The sequence below is a fragment of the Hylaeus anthracinus genome, unplaced genomic scaffold (assembly GCF_026225885.1).
Source record: "Hylaeus anthracinus isolate JK02 unplaced genomic scaffold, UHH_iyHylAnth1.0_haploid 0, whole genome shotgun sequence".
NCBI classification, from domain to species: Eukaryota; Metazoa; Arthropoda; class Insecta; order Hymenoptera; family Colletidae; genus Hylaeus; species Hylaeus anthracinus.
The window spans coordinates 17657949-17683245 of NW_026533254.1; the positions used below are offsets into that span (position 1 = coordinate 17657949).

The following is a 25297-nucleotide window of genomic DNA, read 5'->3' on the forward strand; positions in this document are numbered from 1 at the left end:
ATAATACATGAAAGACAATATAGCATAAACAAAGCAAGTCACTTACTTTGAGCCATTTGTCGATGCACTTGGAGTGAAATTCGTGAGAGCACGGCAAAACACGTAACGATTGTAGGGCCTCGAAGTCACACATGCAGACCACGCAGTTCGTCTGGTCTCCCTGGTGTGTCTCAGCGTTGAATTTATACGAAGGCAGTTGTTCGACCTCGGCACGCGTCAGTCCTCGTGGTTTAGCCTCGCCAAGTCTCTCCGCTAAAGACAGCAGAGCCTCGTAATTCTCAGTCACCGAATCGGGCGACGACAGCTCTGCTTGACTGTACGGGGATAATGGCGGGTTGCTGAACATCGCTCTGAAATTGAAACAATACAATTGACTAATTGTTTCGTCGTTCAGTAGTATCATTGATAATAGAAACGAGGTTGGGATTTAAACGCGGTATGATCATCTTCGTAACGCTTACAAGAAGTGCAACAAGAATCCTGGATAAGATGTCGGTGGTAACGGGGGCGTGCCTCTCCATCTGTTCGACCTTGGTCGTCTGAGCGTGTGAACATTCGACGCGGCACGTCGAGTTCTGTGCTGTAACAACTCCAAATGACGGTTTATCACGTTCTCCGACAGCAACATGGGAGGTGGTGTCGTGACTTGAGTAAGAGCTGGTGGCGAGTACGAATGTGGTAACGATAGTGGGGCACCGGCGGCAGCCCCGTCTCGGTGATGGTGATGGGATTCGATTAACTCTAGTTCAACTTCTCGCTGAAAGAAAGAAAGAAAAATATATATAGATAAAAACGAGACAAAATTGGAAGCAATCCATGGGAGTAGGATTTTGTTGTTGGTTAACAAGGATTTTTTTCTTTCTGTACCTGTTGCGAAAGTTGGTGGTGTGCAGTGTAATGAGTAGTATGGACGGGCGGCGGAGGCGCGTGAGCGTGATGAAGAGCCGCAACAGGACCTCCGGCTGGCGTTGGATATCCCCTGGATGCAGCGCCAACTATCGAACCAACTAGACTGTGGTGACCCGGGTGGGTCGGATGAGCTGGTGAGTAGTGACTGTGGTGATGGGTGACCTGAAGAAATATGCTCGTTAATCCCAACAAGAATAAATTGAAATAAGACGAGTACTGCACTTCCGTCGTCCTAACCAAAATGGCGCATTTCCTTTTCCTTTACGTACCCTAAATAAACGTATCAATAATATTAAAGGAAAACCTAGCCGATCTAGGCGCAAAATCTAAATAAACAAGCCCTGGAGATAAGCCTGTACGGTTTGGAACGTCAGCGTAGTTGGAAACGACTATAGCGTTTGGGAAACGCTGCAGTGGAGACTCGTTCGATCGCGTCGGGGAGGAACGAATATTTACCTGACACGAGTGCGCGAACGCGTGCGCTGCAGGCGGCGTGTATATGCTGTGCAGCTGACAAGGAATTCTGTAACCTGTCGTCGGAGGATGCCAAAGCGGTTCCCCGCTAACGGCGACCCCCAACCCAGAAACACCGACTTGCCCCACGTCGACGACCACAGGGCCGTTCGCTCCTTGCGCTGGGTGATGCCCAGTGCCCGCTGGATGATGGGGATGCGTCTGATGCGCGTTATGCATGTTGTGGTGGGAGTTGTGAATGTTGTGATGAGAACCGTGGATCCCGTGATGAGAACTGTGAATCGTCGGATGGGAATTGTGCCCGGGCAGAAAAGGATGAGACAGCCCGAATGAATCCGTGTAACGCTGATAACGATTTCTAATCGTCGGGCTGCCGCGAGTGGACATGTGATTGCGAGGCGATCGTCTTTGAGGCGCTGGCGAGAATTCCCACGGCGGTGGCGTCGGCAGGGATGGCAGGGACGATATAGATGGTAGAGTCGTGTGCAGCGACGGTGTAGGCGACGGAGGTGTTGTCTCCCGGACTTCTATTCCGGAAACAGCGCCGTTACGCGATATTCGGCGACGCTTTCTGGATGGGGACTCGCTCTGAAACGAAATTAACGTTACTTACTAAGATTCAACAAGCTATTCAAGCTATAAATAATACATAAACTTATTAGAATTATTCACATTACTTTCAACGACGTTACACTACATGTATTTGTTTGTCATTAATTATGTTACGTATTTTATATGTTTATCAACAAATCAACAAATGATGACTTCAATACTAATCGTCGTACAATCGCGTAAAAAATATATAAAAATTGATTAATCGAAAAAGAAATGCATATACCTTTCTGCCATCGTCTTGACTAGGCTGTCTGTAATATGGCGGCGACGGTTGAATTTGTACAGGGCTCAGAGGTAGCTGATTTGTGGCTGAAAAACGTGTCGTTACTTTCAGGAGGATCGCAACGAGGAGACGCGTACGAGTAGCAAAGATCGATAGACCGTTTCGAAACTCCGAATATACCTTGAGAACTTCTACGGTACTCCATATCGACGCCGCTAGCTCCAAGGCCTGGACTCATGTTCAATAATGGACCACGCATCGTGTTCTCCTGCGAGAGTATTTTTTTCTTTTGTTTATATTTTCGTCTCGTAAAAACGCTTTTCGTGTATGTACGATGAGAGATAGGAGAAACACTTACTTGGCCGCAGATGTTGATATGCAATGGCGGAGAATTGGCAGGTGGGCCCACCGACTCTTGTGGAAAATGTGCTGGTGGCCCTCTCGATTGCGGACTATGTTGCGGGGGCGGTTTATACCCCACGCTGGATCCGCCTACGTTCCCGTGATACGAAACTTCCTTACCGTTTGGCCCGGAAGACGTACCAACCCCAGGACAATCCCTAAACGTGTACAAAACCATCGAATTATTCACAATCGTATCATAAAATCGCCCTAATTATGTTACAGTGAAAGTAACCGACGCCCTTTTCCATAAAGTCACGTTAAAATCGATAGTAAACGATACGTATGTATGTATCTAACCGAAGCGTAGCCTTTCCTTTTATTATCGTGAATTTTGTAATAGAAACCTAACCTCTCGGTCACTCTCTCTCTCTCTTATAGCGAAACAACGTAAAATTTCTATGAAATTGAATTTATTCTTTTCCAAGCAATTTAAACGTTTGTTTCCCTTCGTACAAATATTTGCATCGAAATTACAATCACCCGATCGAATCTGGGTTGAATGTTACACGAAAAGAAGTAATGGCGCCACGAGAGCGGCAAATCTTCCAAGTACTTTCACCGTAATATATCACGCGTAATTTAGAAAAAGTGATCCTCGTGCCGATTCTTAACCAACGACGTGTATTGATCTGCTCGTAGAGTTAGTATCTTGTGTACCGGTTTAACGGCTCGAATATGCCAGAGGAACTGTTAGCGATAAACACACCTATACGAGGCGCGGACCTATACCGTGCAATTATCATCATGGCGACGACATTTCTGCTCTCTTATCCGTAACTCGTTACTAAACCGAACGCGCGATAAAGCGTTCCGTTGGACTAGATACCGTGTCACGAAGTAACCACGGTATTATTTCTAGCATCGCGCAGCTGAATAAATGCGATGGCCGTCGTATGACGAGGCCCTGTCGTGTTTACGCGAATCATTCAACGATACAATAAATAGATACGTAACGCTAAATCTATCGAGTGGCCTGTCGGTAACCGATCGAACGTGGATCCTGTTTTAAACGTTTCGATTTGGGTCGATAACGTAGGACCCCTTCGCGCGAATTAATAAAATACGCAGCAACAAGAAGATGCAGACGCAGAAGGAAGAATACTGTATGCTTATACTCATTCAGAACTGATATTCGTACGGTTTGCATGCTAAACAAGATAACCAGTGAAGAAACGTGTAAACATGGCACGCAGAGAACAGAAGAAATAGAATTTAAAAAAAAAAAAAAAAAAAAAAGTTCAAGCATTCGTAGATACGAAGAAATCATGATTACTCTGTTAACGAATGCTAAGATTATTGATTCCAGTCGTACATCGAAGGTCGTGTGCTGTATTGGTGTCTCATGCAGAAACGAATCGCACGACGAGTCGAAATTTACACGGGACAATTTTTCGCTCTACATTTACCGTGCCATTCGTGGATACGTCTCGTGTACATGTTCTCTATTCTATTTACAACGTGATCGTATGTACAGATACACTTTCACAAACGTATCGCCACGCGAGAGAGTAAGCTAAACGTTTGCGTTTTTTCACATGCGAATGCTCCTATCTATATGTCGCGTAAACATAGACTGCGGTTAAATTTTCAACAACCAGCGTCCCAGCGCGATTTCGCGCGTTTCCGGTGACGAAATGCCCCCGAACGGAAGCAGCTTGACTCGACCAGGGAAAATCGAAAGAAACGCGTGGTTTTTTAACGAGGCATCCGAACGCGACTGAACCAACGAACGAGGAAACAAAAGTGCGCCGTTGCAGCGTCTGCAACACGCAGCGTCGTAACGTGTGCATCGCGAGGGGCACCCCTGCGCGCGTTTATTATCGTCGATTAGAATCGTCGGACTCTTCAATGTCGGTTACTCTGAAAATTAAATACACACTTGCTAGGCTGTACGCGTCGCTTAACAGAATACTTTCGCGCTGACCGTTCGCTCTCGCTTACCCAGGGCCGCCTTTAAGTTTCGTTTTCACGTACTGTAAAGTCACGTTAATACTCTGACCAGTGACGACCCTACATGCATTTCTTTCAAAATCGCAAGTGACGTCATGTTGCCTACCGACGATTAGCGTAACATAAAAGCGTCTCTGCGTGTTTATCAACTGTGTTGTCATCGCGAAGTCGTGTCCCATGCCTAAAAATTTTTTCCTTTAGCCTAACTGGCCTAAAGTGGAAGTTACATTACGAAGCTACACTCCCTAAGGCCTTGTTTCCACAGAGTAGCGCGTTTGCACCACAGAAAAATATGTACTACTTTCATCGATCAATTGATTCGTGTGACGCGCGATTGTTCTCAAAAAGGGAACAAAATTATTTAACGATTGTAAAGTTTTGATCCGTTTTGTCGTCGATACAGTGCAATGATTTTTTTACTTGGACAGTTCAGAACAACGATTTGGACCTTGTTTTTGCAAGAAAATAACAACTCCAATGATTGCACGCTTAAAAATAATTAGTTGGGAATGGTTTTCCAAGCGTTTTAGTCCTACGTTTCGTAGGATAATGTTTGGTATGACATTACCAATTAATTATCGTCCCGGATATTCCAAATGAAAGAAACATTGCTCGAAATTTCGTAAACAGACGAAAAGTACACGGTGTCGTTATATACCCGTTATGGAAGCGTGGTGGACACTGTCGATACGGATATTCCTTGTTGCTGTTGTACTGCTGAGGTATCTGGGCGTGCTGAGGGTGCTGATTATGAGGATGCCATCCACCGCGGCCGTGAGGTGGCGCTGGTGGACGCGAGTGAGGCCCTGTTGGGTTGCCACCGCTTACTACGCCCCTGTAACGTCCCTGCATGCCCAAGCCGCGATGCTGATGACTCCCAGGGCCGTTCATTCCCTCCCCCTCGAGCTCTGTCTCTTTCGATCCTATCCTACCCTTCCTTCCACTCCTAACCCCTTTTACCTTCTCGCTCTCACGACACCAGCACGTATATATCTCTTCTCTTTTCCTCGTTCGTGTCGTTGTCGAATAGGCAGAAACGGCGAGGTTAACCTCACCGTGCAATTTCGCTCGGCTCGTATTTTCTCTGGCCCCCTGTTTACGTGCACGCCCAGCGCGAAGTCCTCCGAGGTATCGAACCTGGCGAGATATTCGAACGACGTTACGACGACGGCGAGTGAGGAAGGCTGGATGATTTCAGGAGATTTCAACCTCCTGCTCGCTCTTATCCAAACGTCGAAAGAACATCCGAGCTCGCCGCCATATTGCATGTGTTGCTCGAAACGCCAGGTACGGGACTACCGATCTCGAAGGCCCCGCTAATTTCATCAAAATCGACAGTGACGCTACACCCCACGAATAAATTCGAAATTTGAGGTGGTCGTGTCGTTTACAATATATTATTTAGGATGTTTTTCAACGCCTAACGATCGCCGTCGTAAAAACGACGGTATGAAAAACCGTTTGAAAGTGTTTTTCAGAGGAGCATACCATGCAGTGCAAAGTAACAATTATTTAAAAATTAAGAATTGCTTGCAGGCGAAAGATAAACTCGATAGTTTTCAAGTGGATTCCAGTAATCTCTTAACCGACTTGACAAATCGACTTGGAAAGTATCGAGTTTACAATTATTTGAAAACAAAAAATAACGAGAGTTGAACCATTATCTTGTCACGCTAATTCGCGATTACATCCGGCGAATCACGCGTCCGCCTCGATTACGCGATACCGTGCGTGATTAAAAGTCGTCACGGGGGAACGGGTTGTTAGCGATTCGAGTAAAACATTCAGCGATGCATTCGAATCGCGTGGCGACCAGTTCGGATGCGTTTTCTTGGCATTTGGATGGAAGCTCTCTGCGCCACTGGCGCCACCTAGCTTTCCACGTGCCAATACGTACAGGATCCAAGCCAAATGTATTCGTACAAACATTTCCATATGAGAGAATAAGGAATAAATAAAAATTAATACATTTAAACAAAAATGGAAAAAATGCTAATCGTATTAATAGACTGTGGCTCTTATTTATGACATGAACTAATATTCTTCATTTTCAACGAATTGCAACATATATTCAACGTACGTTACGTATATTTCCGCATTCTAATAATCAGAAATGTAAGTGACAAAAACTAATCCGTTTAAAACTGTTTGTCTAAATACATTTGTCCGTCACTGTATATACCCCTCGCTGTTCAACGTTCTCGTTGATCCTCGTCTCTCGCTCGCCGTTGGCAAACGTTTGCTTTTGTCACCGTCTGCGCGCCGCGGAGCCCGCGAAAAGGAGCGATTCGCGCGAACGACGTATGCAAATCGCGCTTAATAATTCCGCGGGAATATTTATGAAACCACGCGCCGAGTACGCGCCTCGATTGTAGTACTAATTCTGCTTCGACCGCGCTCATTCCCGGTTATCAGATAAAGAACAAACAAAAAATGAGGGGAAAAAAGTACACTCTTGCGTCAAAATTCAACGACGAGATCGATCATTAGAAACAACTGCGTCATTCGTAAGTCGACGATGCCAGATTTCGCGTAACATCGAACAGGAAGTAAAGAAACATTCCTCGCGATGTTCAGAGGTCGAACGACTCGTTTAAAAAAACAATATTTGCCGTAGAATTTATTTTGTTGCGAGATTTGCTTTGAAATATACTCGACGTGTTCGTTATCTCGCAAACGTTTTCGTCTGCTGAGCTCGTGTCCGCTCAACGGTTTCGACGATCGTTGCGCCACGAACGTGGCGTGCTCTCGAACGAACGATTCGACGAGATCGCTCCTCTTCGATGGCTCGTCGACACGCGAAGCACGAGTGACGTTTCGACATTATTTTAGCGCAGAGCTAGAAGCACAAAATAAGGTGAAAATTCACAAACAAACGAGTCTAAGCTAGGGTTAGACTAGAGACTAGAGAATAGAGATGGGCAACGTTAGACGCGATTTGAGGGGAGCAACAGCAGGGGAGGGAGGCATGTGTGTAACACATGCGACGGCCGTCAGTGCCTCAGTGCACGCCGTAGGCTCTGCTGCGCTGACTAACCCCACTCCTACGCTCTCTCCCCGCCAATCACGTTTCAGCGTGACGTCACTTGGCTCGTAGCGACACGCGCGATATCCAAGAGTGCATAGAGATATTATAGAAAGAGTAAGAGAGCTAGACAGTGGTATCCTATCTGTCTCTCTATAACAGAGTATTTTTATATCATTTGTGTGTTAATGATAAATGGTTATCGTTTACACTTCTAATAATTACATATATTTTACATTCACAGAAGCACAGAGATCTTCCCTCTGCTCTATCTATAATATCTCTATAGCGGTGTCTCACGAACCACGAGTGCTCTTGTCATTACCGATCCTCGTTGCCCATTCCTGCATTAGACAATGATGAAAAATATTGCAGTTAGCTGGATGGTTGTAGTTAGTTGTGCAGGAGGGAGTTTACAATAAACGTATCCCTGATACCAAAGGTCTGTGCAGGAAACCACTACAAGAAGACTATTCAAGAAGTACAGGGCTGCATAAGAATAACGAGAAGAACGAGAAGCTTCATGCGCAAATGGACAGAGGATGCACGTACACACCGTGGCGTGATGTTGCCCGTTTTAACTAGATCCAACTAGCTGGGAGATGTATAAATTTGTATCATCGAGTCTTCGATTAGTTAAACTCGAATACTTTATTCGTTCTGATGGGACCAATAGAGTAAATTGCATGTAAATTTTTGCGATTACCGATCGCTTCAAAGCACGGAATTTTAAGAATCGTAAATATTGTATCATCTGGTAGCGAATTTTCATTATTCGTACAGTTTGACGAATAACGATGCATCTGTCGCGACGTTACGTATTTCACGAGACACGTTGTATAGCCGCGTCAAGCCCATACAAATTTCCGTCACGATATTCGACAACAACCGGCAGACAATTTGAGTAGCCGCGCTCTACGGGCGGAGCTAGAAGGTTTTCTCAGTCCTTTGTGTATCCAAAGCGGCCGATCTTTTTTCATTTTTTCGGTTGGAACCAGCCGAGAGAGGGAGTGTAGCCCGGCCACGATCTCAACTCGAAAGAAACGATTAAGTGAACCGGAATATCCAGGCCCCGTTGCTTTGGGCCAGCCTCTTTCGGCTCCTCTGCGGCCCGTGGGCCCCTAGCACGAGGAAAAAAATGTCAGAGTAGCAGTAAGCCGACCGGGTTGCGACTCGTGTCTGGAGATTTAACAAAATCTAAAAGAAACAATTCTGGAGAACTCTGATCATTTTGAGTACGAGCTCAAAGCTCAGAGCTTGGAACTTGAATTCAGTTCAAGGTTGGGTAAACTTCAAAGATTTGTTCAGAGTGCCTTTTTCTCCAGAGCGAGAGGAACCCCTAAACGTCAGACCCCTCGACGATCCAGCTGCGGTCTATTGCGATTCGATTTGCTCGGACTCGTTCTACGTCTGTCGTCGACGGAAATGCGACGCACGAGAAGTACCAACGACTCTCTGTCAGCTGTGGGTTTATGTAAATTTTCCAACGACCATCGTTGGATTCGTATCGAAAGCAACACTCGAGTAGTCTAGGCGCCAGGTGAACACGCCATATGTCGCAAGGCGATAAGAGTATTCCACGGAAGATAGGCGACAAACTTCGTTATTATCCTCGCGATAATAACGGTTGATGGTCGTTTGACAATAGGTAGACGAGTGAAATGAAATGGTCCAACCGGAAGTGGGAGACACGAGCATCTTGGAAGGATCACAGAATATTCCCAAAAGAAAAATCATCGTTAGACTGTGGATTTTATGTGGATAATCAAACGTTACATGCATTTATGCAAAATAAAATAACGATATCATTATAATAATTGTAGAATATATTCAACATACATTATGTATATGTTATGTATGTTAAATATAAAATCTGCAGCCTAGTCATCGTTCTCTTCGCATGAAACTCTTCATGTACCCTTAGAGGATCATCCTGTCGAGCCGAGGAAGATCATGGTCGTCCGGAGAGATCACAGAGCGAAAGGACAACGAGGTGTCTTCCTTCTCTTCTCATTTGTATACCGTCGATGATATTCAAGTCCTTTTCCACTTCGCAATCCGAAGCTTTCTCGTCGAGATGCATACGAGCAGTTCAAGTTTTTGTACAAACACCTGCGCGGAAACGAGTGCGCAACCCAAAGACCAGCTGACTGGGGCCACAAAATGGCGGTGCGTTGGGAGTCGCGCTTGCTAACTTTAATCGCTTGCATTTAGGTAACGAGACTTTGGATTGTAAAACGGCAAAGGACTTTTCGATCTCTTTTTGTATGAAAAATTGCTTCCGAGCGACGGTTCCGCGATTATTGTTAAAATTTTGTACAGTTCTGACAGCTCGAGACGCTTCCCTTGCAAGTAAATGAAAGGTTCGAAGAGCGCGATATTTTCCGAGACACCCTAATGACACGTTTCGTCCGTTAATACGACATTTATTCCATCGATAAAGATAACATAGTGCACGTGCACAGGGCGTCGTCAGGGTGCACCATATGCCGCACATATTTGCCGTATCCATCGGCGCTGTATATCATTAAGAGTAGCAACGCAAGAAGCAAAGCAGCCTAACAGGTGCTATTAAGCGCCATTTAACGGCTAATACGTCCCTTTGTTGCAATGATAAAAACCTAGCTGACTTTGTAGCGGCGGTATCGGCGGTCCATTTTCTCTAGGGGGAATAGAATTTCAGTAACGAGACGAACAAAGGGCTACGACGTTCAACCAAATTACCGCATCGATGTCCCAGTGCTCCCCTCGCATGCACGTGAGTGGTGTCACGTGCCATTTTAGCCTTTTGTTCGATTCAATTTTTCCGTTTTTTATATGTAAATAGAAGAAATAGGGGTGTCGCGTCCGTGGAACTTGGTTTCACCGATCTTGGACGCTTACCAACTTGACAACAACTTGAACTCGACAATCCGAAGACGCAATTTTTCTTTCATTTCATCGTTAGAAGAAGCCAATCGTTTTCGTTAATAATTTCCCTAGGACCTTGCACGTTAACTTATAAAGGTATAAAGAATTCTCGGTTATAAAAAAAACTGAACAGGACGAGAGAGGCTTCAGGATGATGCAGCGTTCGTGTGTCCACGGAGAAACCCGTTTACCTTTAAACTCCTCTGCAGTGGAAGCGGCTCTCTCGAGAAACGGCAAACGCAAAAACCGTCGAGGCGAGGGACGAAGGAGTCCGCGAGAAGCGCGTGCACCGTTCGAGACAACAATGTGATCAAAAGCTGGCTTGAACGGGGTCAGACGATCTCTGTGCGCGCCAAGTTTAATAATCCCATCAGTGAGTCGCGAAATACGGCTGTAATCAACACCGGTGTAGGTTACTTTCCTACAGTTACGGGTCTACCGATAGCCTAGATGCCGATCAAAGTTTTGTCTCTGTCGAATACGGACGGCAACCGTTTTGTTAGCATCGAATCTAACTCGAATTATTACGTATTTGAACTATTAGCGCTAGAAACAAGGATCTAGGTGTGAGTCAAGTCTTTACATAACGAGTCAAATAAGAACGATGAGTAGTAGGGTGTAGTAATGGTCCAGATAGTTAAGGCGTCGACTGCCAATCTATGGGTAACGAGTTCAAATCCTCGTGGCGTGTTTTTCAAGGGACTCCTGGGTATATAAATTTGATTCTTAAACGTAAAATACAATCCGACGAGGAATATGTAACAATCAAAGCAAAACCCCGAAGACTTCGATTCTGCCTATCACACTCCAGCTGCCAACCAGTTTGCGAATATTACACCTACCCAATAGTCTAGAGATAACAGTCCACGAGCTCAGAGTTGGGGAACTAGTCTAACCAATCAGACCCCAGCCGGTTCTAAAGTTTTCTATAGCGTTGGAAGAGTCGAAGATCCGAAACTCGTTAATTCAGCGCGGCCGAGGTGGAGTTGGACCAGTCCAGTGCCGCAGGATCTCGTACGACGACTCCCACGACTAGGTTTCATCCCCAAAAACTCTCGATGGGCTCTCGTCGAAGCAAAATTGGACTTAGGCGCCACAAAGGCTCGAATTTATGCGTTTCGAGGAGGCAGCAGCTGCGCGTTTTCGATTTTCCAACAGCTGGTGCGGCCTCCGTGTCTCACGAACGTGTGGCCGCAGACTTTAAGGGCCGGTCGAGTGGACTAGCCCTTAAAAGACCTGGGTGCAACGACAAAAGGCGGTCCCTAGGGCGACGACGGACTACGTCAGGTCAAAACCCTGCGTCGAGTCTCGCCTCTCCTCGAAAATGCTTCCTTCGAATCTTCCAGGAATCGCCAGCTCGAGAGAACTCGAAGGAGCTCAGTCCTCTATCGATCCAGACCGCTTCGTATCACGAAACTGGCTGGCACCCCGGAGAGAGTCGGAGAGAGAGAGAGAGAGAGAGAGAGAGGACACGAAGGGAAGGAAACACGACGGCGGACAGGGAGAGAAAGAGCGATGGGGAAGAGAAATTTCCACTTTGGTCTTCAAAGGATGTACCGGTCAGGCAACGGCTTTTCTCTCTTCTCTTGAGAATTTAGCCCTGCTGCAAAGGTTGATTACTATTAATCGGTGACCAACACACTTCTATGCGACCAAGAGAACGATCGGAAGTTTACGATGTGATTACAGCAATGCTCGGTAGTCTTATTTCAATAAATACTAAGTTTACTATAAAAAGGCTTGAAATTAATTTCTATACCTAATCGAATATTCCCAATCAGCTGTGCAAACAATTATTCAGTCTCCCACATCGTCCCACCCCTGCCTTATCTTACGGGAGCGACTGGACGAGATTAACTCGCGACATTTTAATTTATGCGACCGACAGTATAACAGGTACGCTTAGCCCCGCTAAACTGGACCTACTGGTTTCACGAAATGAACGAACCGGGCCGCGTCTGCAATCCGGAAACGGCAGCCTGTTCTGCTTATAAGTACTGTACGCGTCGGTGCATCGCGTGTCCGCGTTTGTTTATAGTCGATGAAGCCAGTGCCGCGCTCGCAAATCCACCAAAGGGGGCTTATACTCGAAACTAATGAACGTAGCGTGCCCCATAATAGTTTGGGACCTTTATACGACTTTGTTAGAGAAGATAAAGAAAAAGTTTACCGAACTTTTTTCCGTAGAATTTCATTCTCTTGGAGATTTATTTGAAACATTTTTTGACATTTCGACGAATAAGGAATATATACCTGGAGCGACGAAAATCTATACAATATGTAATCATTGCGTTATTCGTGGACTCATTTTCCTGGATTATACCGAATTATTGTTAAATTGCAAGTTTTGTATATATGTATAGTTAATCACAAAAGTATTCGTACGCTCTATGACTATTAAACAAATTTGTCCTGGAACAAGGGAAAACTTGGCGAGCCAAGCTTCCAACGTTTCTTAGTCACAACCGATGACTAACGAGTCCTTACGCGTACGGTTTGCCTAAGGAAATTAGCGTCGTGACCTGGCGAGGCTGTACTTATACGTCCTTATACGATTCACTCGTCTCCGTCTACGGTTCACTCTAGCTACTGTTTTGCAAAGTAGGAGGCAAACCCTTGATAGGGAACCTTGGAAAGGTACGATCGTTAAACATATAAAATACAACTATACGAATAATTGTATGTTATAAAACGAGTCAAATTCTACGAATAACTTTTTTCCATACGAAGCTTGGTTTCTGAGAAAATGGACGTAGAAGATCTCGCGGGGCTTCTTGTAGAGCGCGAGCCCCAAGACTGTTCCAATTCGATTTTCTTGAAAACGAAGGTTGAGAAAAAAAGTCGTTCTCTACACTTTCGATGCATTTTTTCGAGAGGAATCATTTCTCTGCGGTCGATCTATATATTTGTAAATATTCCATGATATCAAAGGATTTTTCTAAACCAAAGCTATCGAAAACATACACTATAAGAGTTGTTTTTTTTCTACTGTGGATATTCATTTCAACCTGGAATTCCAACGCATCGTCGTCGATTTATAAAGCACGAGTGAGCCTGATTTTTGCAATTCGAAGAAGCATTCGTTCAGCGATCCGTGCTACAAGTTCCGTTGAAACGAAGTTCTTACTCCGAGGCAAAAATACACGGTCAGATAACTGGCTTTCCGGAGTTAGTATCTCCTAGGACTTAGCCCGAGGTACCCACGCGTTTTCCTGTGCAAGCGGAACGCGCGATAGGCGCATCTCGTACGTCTCGATTCGTTCGTCCTTTGAGCATAGGTGAGTGGCTCCCTCCAAGTTACAGCAAAATGAAACGGAAAAAGAAAATGACACGGTCGTATCCAGACGAATCTAAAAACGGTGCTGGATAGCATATACAGTTGCAAAAACAAAATTGCCAATTATAAATCATTGAATTGTAGATGCATTGTAACGAAGATTAGCTTGTGGACTCATATAAAGGTTGGTACTCTTATGTAACAAAATGACTTGTACATATTGGATTGTCCAGATAGTTCGTGCCAACTTTTAAGAAAGATTCAAAGACACATTTGAATTTTGATATATATTTATCGAATTATATATGTACATTTTGTTTCACAACTTTTCCACCTTTTAAGGGATGTACATATATTATTTGTTTTCAGCCATTCCGATATATTCAGACCTGTATCGCCTACTAAAAATCGGCATGGACTTTCCAGACGATCCAATATTTCTACTTACAATAAACAAACAAACAAAATAAATAATCAATATAAAGGCAACGAATTCATTTCTACAACTAACACAATGAATATACATGGTGTCCCAAAAATGTTGGAGGTCCTTGAAAAGAATGGTTCAGGGGGTGATTTGAAACAACTTTTTCCTTAGCGAAATTGTTGTCCGACGCTTCGTTGAGGAGATATTAACGGAAAACACTGACCAATCAGAGCGCGCGTATACCGTTGGAGCGACCGCGATAGCGATGGCTACGCGCTAGGTAGCCGCTCCCGTACGCGAACAAGTGACTCGACGTGCATCGAAGGATATTGACGCAGCTGCTCAGCGCGTAGCCTTCGCTACCGCGGCCGCTCCAACGGTATCCGCGCGCTCTGATTGGTCAGTGTTTTCCGTTAATATCTCCTCAACGAAACGTCGGACAACAATTTCGCTAAGGAAAAAGTTGTTTCAAATCACCCCCTGAACCATTCTTTTCAAGGACCTCCAACATTTTTGGGACACCCTGTATAATGAAATATTTTCAGACTCGCCGAACCACTGGATCGTTAAACATTAAAAAGCATGAAACGGCACCCACCCATTGACAGGGCAGCCCTAATTCCCCAATAAGAGCAGTTAACGAACCTCCATTAATCTCGCTCCCGAGCGTCTCCTTCGAATACTTCTTCCAACGTTCCTCGTACACGATTCTAAGCCATAACCTTAAAAAAACGCGCTACACGCACGCCCGCATATCCGTCACAAAGAACTACAAATTTCCACGGGGCTGCAACCCGAAGGGTACCCCAAGAGTTTTACCCGTCGTTTTTCCCAACCCCCAGCCCCTCGTTTCCTTCGTGAAACAAATGTAGGACTTCGGAGAAAGTGGGAGAAAGAAGGAAAGAAAGAGCCGCCCGTATGCGTCACCGTGCCCGCATGCCGCAGCAGCGAATTACAGAGAGAAAAATATGTACAGGGTGTCGCAATAATCGTTGCGTAACCGAGAAGGGCACGTTGATCGATGTCTCATGATTTCTGGTATCCTACTTTATGGCCGAAAGGAATTCTCGAAGAAGAAAAAAAAAGAAGAAGAAGAAGAAGAAGAGAGAAAATAACACTAGAGACTCGTCGACCTTCAAATAATCTCGAAAACCTCGAAAATATGACTTTACCAAAGAATTTCTGTTCGTCGAAATATCGATTACTTCGAAACAATCTTCTGTATGCAAATGGATGCTTGAGCAAATATGCAGAATGTATGCACTTATAGCGCATGGAAATATGTAGAATAGCAAAATGTACACGTGTCATTGCCATTATCATAGTCATCGTTAGCCAGCTTGCGATAACAGATCACATGTAATAATAATAATCATTACTATTTTATGTATACTATTCGCTTGTATATTTCGCATATTCCAAGTGCATTAAAGGCATACATCCTCCATGGAACGCTGACCGCTGGTTGGTCAAAAAGAATTAAGGTTTCGTATTACAATAAATGGCCATGTATTAGGTTGTCCCGAAAGTTTCTTTCGCGAGTTGCTGCACTCAATTGTTTGATGTGGTCGTGTTTCTATAAATAGACAAATCTAATTTCATAGATATTCATGTTTGAACAGTAATGGAGCAAAATGAATCGTGCACAATTCAATAATGTAACATAAAACATAAACTATTGCGCATGTATTACTTATTAATAAAACGAAAGAAACTTTTCGGACAACCTAATATCTAAGATAAATGATATGCGAGATACATAAAGTCCCGATTAAAAAAATTAATTTGCTTTTCAAATCTCCTCGACTACGCAACTAAATCAACCAGCCTTCGTGAAAATATTCCTTTGATAGCTTCATCCGTCGAGACATTTAATCATTTCGATCGAAACGAATCACCGTGTATATGGAGAGAGATGAGCCCATCCCCGACGTTTCCCCTGGCTCGTATAATGATAGATATTGTGGCCAGAGCCCTCGAGGTAGGCCCCGTCCTCTCCCTACGAGCAGGTCTGAGCGCGACAACAATCGTTCCAGGTAACGTTGTAGGTTCGTTCGAGAAAGGTTTCCGTGGCGACCCGCGTCTGCAGCCTTTTCACCTGGTGTCCGTGCACCTTCGCTCCTCCGCCGTCGTCAGGCGCGGGGGCGCTGGGTAGCGGTGCTATTCATAAATCCGCCCCGGACTTTCTACGTCGCGCTTTCCACCGACCAGGCCGAGCCTTTCGGTCTGCTCGACTACTTGCGACACCCAGGCAACCTGAACGCGAGAGTTCCACGACGACTCTAGCCTGCCCTTTTGTGTACAGGGTGGGACAATTACGGGACACGTCGTTCGGCCGAGTCATCGGACGTTAACGCCGCTCGAGGATTTCGGCCGTAAACTGTGTACCTGGGGAACGCGACTCGAACGTTCTTCCAGGTACACGGATCAACGTTTCTTACTTAGCGACTCGCCCACCCGATGAATCATTTTACAATTTTATTGTACTCATTGGGGTACCTTTATGAGTATACACACCTCGAACCCCGGAGCTTGTACCATTCCAAGGTTTACGATATAATCACGAATTTCGTTTTCTAGATATTCACGGTATTATTCCCGACAACATTGAAATTATTTCAATCTTGGAACATGAGGTTTTACTTTACGACACTTGTATTTTATAAGAACGCTACTATTTTCGATATTAAAGATAATAGGTCCCAAAGAGTGAATTTTAACCGAAAAAAAACCAGAAGAAATCCTTTGTAGGAGTTTGTACGAGAAATAAGTGTTAGAGGGTACGAACTCTGGTCTCGCGAAGTGACAGTCGACGCCTTAACCAATTGGACTATTCCGTACGCTACTTAGTATCGCATATGTGGAGGACTACAAATACTATAATAATTTTCATTCTCGAGCAAGCTACTATTTTTTTTCTTTTTCTTTTTGGAGGACATTCTTCTCCGATTTCAGAGAAAATACGGGGACTTCTGATAATTTCGCATTCACGCGATCAGAAAAGTTGAGCTGGTAATCGAACGTGAAGGCCGATAGCTGGTTGCATCGCGACATTTTATCGGGTTATTGACGAACGTCGCGGTATCATATCACGGCAAAGAACCGATGATGCACACAATTCTTGCGGTGTATAGATTTCGACGAATTGTGATGTTAATGTGCGTTGATATCAAGTAAAGTTACCAAATTCGACTAATACCCTCAAATATTAAAATGAAAAAGAAAAATATTCACTCCGTGAATGGATGCAAAATTACGCTTAGCATTTTTTTCCAATCGCGACACGGAAACATCAAACAGAATCGTACTCGCGATGCATATTCAAAAAGAAAAATATCGCAGATTAAAATGATCCAACTCTATGAATTTTTATGCGCGTTGCGCGAGGACGCTTGTTATAAATAATTGCATCTCATCAGGCAAAACGGAGAAATGACGCGCCGAATCTTTACGGAACTCCGTAAAAGAGTTCTCGAGTCGACAGTGAACTTGGTGAAGTGTTGCACACGCTTCCTTTCGCGAAGGAAATATGTGCCTGATTATTTTCGACTGTGACAGATCGACAAAAGGCGATCGTGGAAGATCTGATGACAATACCACGTGTACGTGTATAAACAGTATAAAGTGCTTAGTTTCCATATCGCTGCCGATGTTCCGGGCTGTGAAGACTCGAGTATTAATTCTTACGTTAACGTGCAACTGAACCAAGATATTCCGCTATCGATCATCGCGAGGAATCGAGACCACGTCGAGAATTCAACGATGACGTGATTTTACGTAAAAATTTAACGAATACTCAGCTGTAAGACAGCTTCTAAAAAACGAACTTTCGGTTGTTTAGTTTTATTGATTGAAAGAGAAACATAAAAAGTTACGTATGAATCGAATGCTTACAAAACTCTCACGCTAATAAATAAATAATACTTACTGCTCTCCGTACAACAAATAATGCGAAATACACGTCATGAAGATGCAAATATGTTTCGACACATTCCTGGAAATAAAATCTAGAGTCGACGAAGTCGATCGAACGATACAAGTGGTACGTTCGAAAATGTAAATAAAATCATGTACGATTAATGTATTAATGTCGAAAGAGCTGTTCGAGTTATCCGCATTTATATACAAAATTTCTTTCGCGTTTCCCTTGGCTGCGAAGACACTCTCTCTCAGTAATTACGTCGCATAGTTAGGCAAACACAGCTGTACAAGATCGCGCTGTTAGAACAAATCCTAACTTCTTTTAAAGAAAGAAAGAAAAAATGAAGCAGAAGTGAAATTGATCGATAAGACGTCGATCATTTCAATTTCTATTGCAACTTCGTTGAAAGGGCACGTCACAGATAGCAACGCTTCATTATAGCGAGCTTTCGAGCGAAATGCACGTCTTTCCACGAACGTGCAAACAGTTTCGAATCTGTTATCATTGTGCTACCGTCGCGTAGACGTCATCGGGAAGATTAATAACAACCACGACACGGGCTGAGCGTCGTACATGCAGAGACTGCGAAGCAAAGCTGTTGGAAAATGGCGTCTATTCGAAACGTTTCGAGAAGTGGAAAAATGGCGACGGATAAAAGCCAGATACGGCTATCGTAACGGTCGAAACGTTGAAAATTCTCTTTAGACACATTTCTTCGACAAACATAGAGAGAACGAATCTTGATGGGACTGGCTACTAGCAAAAATCGTCAACAGAGCCTTTTCCGTAGAATAAACAAGATGGACGTGTTTCGTGGGGCCCTGAAAGCGTTTCGACTGTGCCCAAGGAACGAGGGTCTGTTGACTCTATTCCTCGAATGATCAAACACAGTTACATTCGGTACGAATTTCAAGCTACTCGAGTGTTTCGAGTACATAGCCACTACAAACGCGTCATTTTCACGGATGAACCGCTCGCGATGCGAAAATAAACGGCCAGTGTATTCCGTCGGTCCTCTCTGTCATCGTCCAACGACCGTGTTCAAGGAAATTTCTTGGCTTCCAAAGGGGCATGTCCCAAAAGGGACAGAAGCATTGGGAAGGAGAAGAGGATAAGTCCGGGCTAGGTCGGAAAGTCGAAACTTGGTTCGATGAAGACCAGCGTGAACCGTTGGAGCTTAGAGGCCCGACAGACAATTAACAAGGGGACCTTACGATTAACAAAGGGAGGGTCGGCAGTAAACGACTTTTTCAATCGAACCGACGTAAGCTTATAGGTTTGTACCGGTAGATTACTACAATATAACCGAATAGCTTCACGAGAACACTGATTGTAAATAAAAGAAATATTTTAATACGTTCACTGTCGGGCCCCTTAGCGACGCGTTCAATAGCACTATGCTGTGACCCGCATACGGGTCACGGACAGTGACCGTGTTGAGGGGAGAAGTCACATTAGGAGTCCAAGTATTAACTGTTTCTTGTAGAGACTTTATGTAATGCTACTTGTAACTTTGAGAATATTTTAGACATGATTTCAAATATTCGGTTGTCCGGAATGTCCATGGCGATTTTCGATAGATGATGCAGGTCTGAATACGTCGAAATGGCTGAAAATAAGTAACATGTATATGTACATCCCTTAAAAAGTGGAAAGGTTGTGGAACAAAATGGTACCTACAGTGGGTGTAGAATGTATTTGTATACCGATCAATTTCTCAAAAAACTATTCTGCGAACTTTCTGTTTACTTTCTTAACTTCTTTTTTTTTTTTTGTAATCAGTGATACTTTATATATTCTCGAAAGTCTCTAAGATAGATATAGTTCAAACGACATTTACTAGTTAATATAATTTGTGAAATTAACAAAAAGATGGGAAAAGCGGGCGAAAGTATAGATGCAATAAGTATTTGGACGACTCTTATGACGAACCATTTACAGCAGAAATTGTAACGTAAACACATTAGTTTATTGCTCCGTGCGAATTAGAAAACATCAAATTTCCAGTAAAGTACTTTTAAACAGTTGTCCGAATACTTATTGCTTATATATTTCTATCGATTAATTGTTTTTTTTTTCTTGTTAATTTTGCAACTTACACAAATAGCTATTTTTTCCTTTTTTCTTGTAATCTATCTATTTTAGACATTTCCGAGAATACGTAGAATGTCGTTGTTTATAAAAAAAAATAAGTTAATAAATTACAATTTTACACAGTTTTTTGTTCTTTGGAAATTGATCGGTGTACGAATACTATCTACACCCACTGTACGTAATTCAATAAATATATATCACAATTCAAATGTGCCGTTGAAGTTTTCTTAAAAATTGGCACGAACTTTCTGGACAACCCGATACATTTACAAACCATTAAAACTACTCTTACTAACGTAACGTTCCCCAAATTTTACTTTTCAAATTTACTGCAAATTCACGCGAATCCTCATCGAGAACCAACCAACTTTTCTCCACCCCGTACGGCTCGCTACTAATAGAGGCAATCCGAGAACTACGTTCGCGGAGTTGTCGTTAATATTTCGTTAGATCGGAACCGAGGCGCACGGCTACGGTTCACCCGTTCGTTCTTGCTAGAAAACGCGAGGGGAATCGAAAACGTTTTCTTTATCGATCGACGTGGAATTACAGCTCACGCATTCTCGTTTCGAAACGAGACGGCAGGCCAGGCTGGATGAGGAATATCGTCTGCACGGAGAGCGCGCGCTGGCGAGAACGGCTTGTTGCGAGGGACGGGGCAGGTGGTAGCCGAAGAAAGGCGGCAGGGTCCACCTGGGTTTTTTCAGGAAGTGGACATCGCCCATCCCGGGGAACGGTGCCTACGGTTCTCGCATCCTTACAAGGGAAGATCCCTAGATACGAGTCGAGTCGATCGATGAGGCTTTGCACGCCGATAGAGCTTGGAATAACGAATAATTGCTGCCGCGGCTTGTCGTTCGAACAACCAAGGACAAATAGAGATCAGGTTGAGGACTTGGAAGGTTGGTACTTTACCAAAATTACGAGTAAGTACAGTCAGTGTAATAAGTATTCGTACAGGAACCAATTCAAAATAAGACTGCATATATTTATATGATTAATAAATTTTAGGGTAGAGAAATAATTAACCAACATTCCTACGTATTTTTCGAGCAGATTTTCCGTAAATCGAAGTTTGTTACTCTTAATGTTAACCTCTTATTTCTTTTCTCTATTAATTTTATTTTAAATTGGTTGCTGCACGCATACTTCTTACACTGACTGTATATCTGTTCAAATCGGGGTAATAAACGATCGAGTATAGAGCCACATAATTAATTGATGAAAATCCTAACTAGAGTATCGCCCTCAAGATCATCTGATCTCGTTTACTACGCAACAGAATCAAGAAGGCAACGTAGACCAGAAAAATTCCATGTTCGGGAACGTGACGACGCGCGAAACAGAAGAAGAAACGTTACGAGGGAGAAGGTGAAGGCACATTGTTTATCGCGACAGTATCGCATTTCTTTCGGCGGATGGCCGGATGGGCGAAGCATGGATCGCCGGTAGAATCCTTCTGATGTGACAAAGGAAAGAAAGAGAAACCGCGGAAGGAAAGCGACGGAAGAAAGAAACAAACGGAGCACAGAGACGCCTTGTATGCACACCTTGTACTCGAATCCATAGTCTACTGCGCGTCAAAAATTGTCCGCCAACAATGGTCATTGTATTAATTTTTACTATCTAACTTTTGTTCCGGTGAATCACGTTCCAAGGACGTCCGATCACGTTGGCTATTTAAAAATAATATTAACGGAAAAACTTGAGCGAACAGAGATAAGGACTACAATTTGGCGGTCTTAAACTGGCATTTATCGATGTTTCAATTATCTGAATGTTAATATTCGATGATAACCCAAACGTCGATAAATGCTCGAATGTGAGACGTAGAGAGAGCGTAGCGATTGGATATTTAATAGAATTCGACAATATTTCTCATTTTTCGGAAATGCTTCTTAATTGATACTTATATTATGTTTCACAATTCTTATAAATTATGAGAGCACGCGATCTTGTCTCAATAATAGCTGACGAAGTATTGGTTGCCATGGCAAAAAATCGACTAATCGCTACCAGACGGCTACGCTAGTGTCCAGATTTATTTTTGTCTAAGCCGTCCAATTAATTCCAATAAATCATAAAAAACATCCCTAATAAAAAAAAAAAAACTCTACGTAAACCTGGCCTTAACATTGTTCACTAACACGTCCTACTTTCAATCTGTAATTTCTCGCAACCCAGATCCTGATCAAACTCGATCATCGAAAATGTTAAAATTATTTCCCTCGAATAAAATGACGCGAGAATTACGAGATGTATTCGTGCCCGTTAATTCCCCAACGGTTCAAGGTAGTTATCGTCGCGCGTTTACCCTTCACCAATGACGAATACACTTCGCTTACGGGTTAATGTTTCACGAAGCAGTTTCAGAGATGACAGAAATAACGCGCAAGAATATATACCTGGTAACCTTTTCGGTTCGTGTCACTCGGTCACGCACACAATCGGTTCGATTCCCTGTACACTTCGTTATCGATAGAAATAAGAACGACGCAACAACGAGCACACGACGAAATTATGGCTTCGAACGGATTCGAGTCTCGATACGAGACTATCTTCACGCCGGTACACACCGGTGGGTGCATTGGCTCAAGCTTCGAGTGAAATTCAAATTATTCTATCGAACAGATCAGAAATTATTTGTAGAAATTGCAAATATTTTTAAACGTTTTCAATGTTCCAACTAAGAGAAGGTATACACGAGACAAAAAAAATCTATCGAGATTTCGAAAAAAAAATAACGTTTGGTCAAAAGAAAAGACAATATTCTAGCAATACTGCACAGATGTATCTCTAAACACTCCTGCTTGAACTACACTCCTTCCATCGATCTATATTTCTATCTACCCTATCGATTATCGCAAGCAACTGGAGAAACTTTACTTAATTCATGATTCATAAATCTTCGATAACCTGTAGGGAATTCATTCTTACATCGAGCATCGCTAACTTTGTTCTCGTAGGTAGCTCTACGTACGCCGTATCTTTCGAATCGATGCTTCTTTCTAACACTTTTTTTTTTTTTGTATCATAGAGGAAAGAACACGATCTTGAAAAACTGACGAAACGTCAAATATTAACGATGAACAAAAGCTGGCAACGTAGTCGTAAAAATGTACGTCTTAGGTTATGTTCGAATATACTCAAATTCAAGAATCAATGAAATGAACGATAATCCTGAAAAAGTTCTAAATATTTGTCCTAAAAATACAATAGCACCGATGACCCAAAAACATAAATTCCTACATTAGTTTTCACGGTTCTCTGATAAACCACTCCGGAGATATTCAGCAAACCAGGGACCAGTATACACGCGTACCTACGTACTCTAAATTTCGCAACCGGTTTTTTTGGCATTTTTGGCCTGAGCGCGCCTCGTAACACCGAGAAATGTAGAAAGAAAAAAATAATTGGGCAGAGTGAAATTTCGTTCAATGGCAACATTCCCATGTTAATAACGATGAATGTGAATCGTGTGTCATGCAACTATCCTTAGCGAAGTCTGTTTGCAGCGAGCCTGAACGCGTGACGAGCATGAGTTGAGAGAAGCATTGACGTAGCGGAACAGAGTCTGGCGAAACGATCGACGGATAACCACGGTAAAGGAGTACCAACGCGACGGCGAGATACGTGTCAGATTATGACGAGGTGTTTATCTTTTGTCACATTGTTTCGAACTCGTGTTCAAGGAAAAGTGTATATCCGGTGTACGGTTCCGCAAGATACGAAATGCCCGCCGGAGGGAGTATCGATTCGGATAAAACATCCGTGTGGCCAAGTGTGCCCGTTCTCGGAACACGTTCTAACTAGACGAAGGAGGTTCGAGTTTTTTTCTAACCTGGCAACGTTCGGAGTTGCACACGATCGACGGTCGGCGTAAGAAGCACGACAGAACCAAGTTTTTCCTACCGTATGGGGTAACACTCCCGCGTTGCTGTCATGCCTCGATGTCACACCGTTTCTGTGTGCGAACGGTTGAAAGCAGAGGCCACGATGATAGTATCAGACGCACGTACACACTGTGGCACCGTAGAAGGCACACGCATGTACGCACGCCAACGCGCACAGGGGCACACACACACGCACACACGCGCGTCCGTGAACAACCACCACCGCACACCGTGAACGAAACACACAACCAGACCCGTTGGCGGCGCGCGACAGACTGAGACGAAACGCGGCTCGCTAGACTCGTAGGGGAGGTACCCGCGGAGTGGGGACAGAGAATCGCGTGGTGGGGGTAGACCCGTCGCACGACCGTCCGATACGATCACGGTGCCCCGCGCCTATTGCTCTTGCTACGATACGGTCGATAAGTACTTTGTCGACGTGGGTTCTATAGAATTTAACTTTATTCTCGCCGTTTTTCTTCTCAACTATCTCTGTTGGCCTATGAGAGCGCTTTTGGTGATACGAGAGAATTTGACCATGTTTTTCAATGTACGAAGTAGGTTTCCTTATGCGATTTAACTTGATCGAATCAATGGGCAAACTGTGACCCGGTCAGTGTCTATTTTACCTGTATAATATCATTCTTAATCGAAGAGAAAGTGCACTGCGTGCATTGAATTGCGAATTTTATACCACGTAACTTATGTCCTCTCCTACATAATGATGCTATCGATTGACATTAAACGTAAAAGTACGATGACAGTATCGCTATGTAAGTAGTTTTAACGGGACAGTGTACACCACTCGTGTATACACGACTACACGAGGTCTGTTTGTTTAAAAATATATTCCCAACAAGCAAGCATTTACGAATAGCTTAAATTTGCTTCACGTTCTTGAAGGTTAACGACAAGAATATATTCGCCAACGGGAACCATGAAAATGCTCCGCGTTGTACATCCCTGGATCCTACAGGGTTTAATATCGTGAAGGGTAGCCGAGAGGAAGGAAGATAGGGGCGACCCTACATCGAGGGAGTGCTGATGCTAAAGCCGCGAGCATGAAGGGACCTTCAAATAAAAAAAAAGGTTGGACCTACTGAGCGAACGACTGAACAAGCAAGGAAGAGAGAGAGAGAGAGAGAGAGAGAGAGAGAGAGAGAGAGAGAGAGA

The 25297-nt window shown here is 43.7% G+C and overlaps 1 protein-coding gene across 6 annotated transcripts in view; it reads right to left on the reverse strand.

Annotated features, from left to right (window-relative positions):
* LOC128886903 (RING finger protein 44) overlaps positions 1-25297 on the reverse strand; it is a 37956-nt gene that overhangs the window by 7662 nt on the left and 4997 nt on the right. For 2 of the 6 annotated variants that reach the window (XR_008459933.1, XM_054142163.1), the window contains exons 2-9: positions 5235-5713; positions 2580-2781; positions 2402-2489; positions 2222-2325; positions 1366-1971; positions 868-1071; positions 462-757; positions 47-350 (exon numbers count right to left, since the gene is read on the reverse strand). Coding sequence is in view for 5 of the 6 variants with exons in the window: in XM_054142163.1 (XP_053998138.1) it covers positions 47-350; positions 462-757; positions 868-1071; positions 1366-1971; positions 2222-2325; positions 2402-2489; positions 2580-2781; positions 5235-5467 (2037 nt within the window). In the remaining variant the exon portion in view is untranslated. Of the gene's footprint in view, positions 1-46; positions 351-461; positions 758-867; positions 1072-1365; positions 1972-2221; positions 2326-2401; positions 2490-2579; positions 2782-5234; positions 5714-24072; positions 25255-25297 lie in introns of those variants that run through there. The other 4 variants (XM_054142171.1, XM_054142180.1, XM_054142193.1 and 1 more) reach the window with 4 other exon arrangements.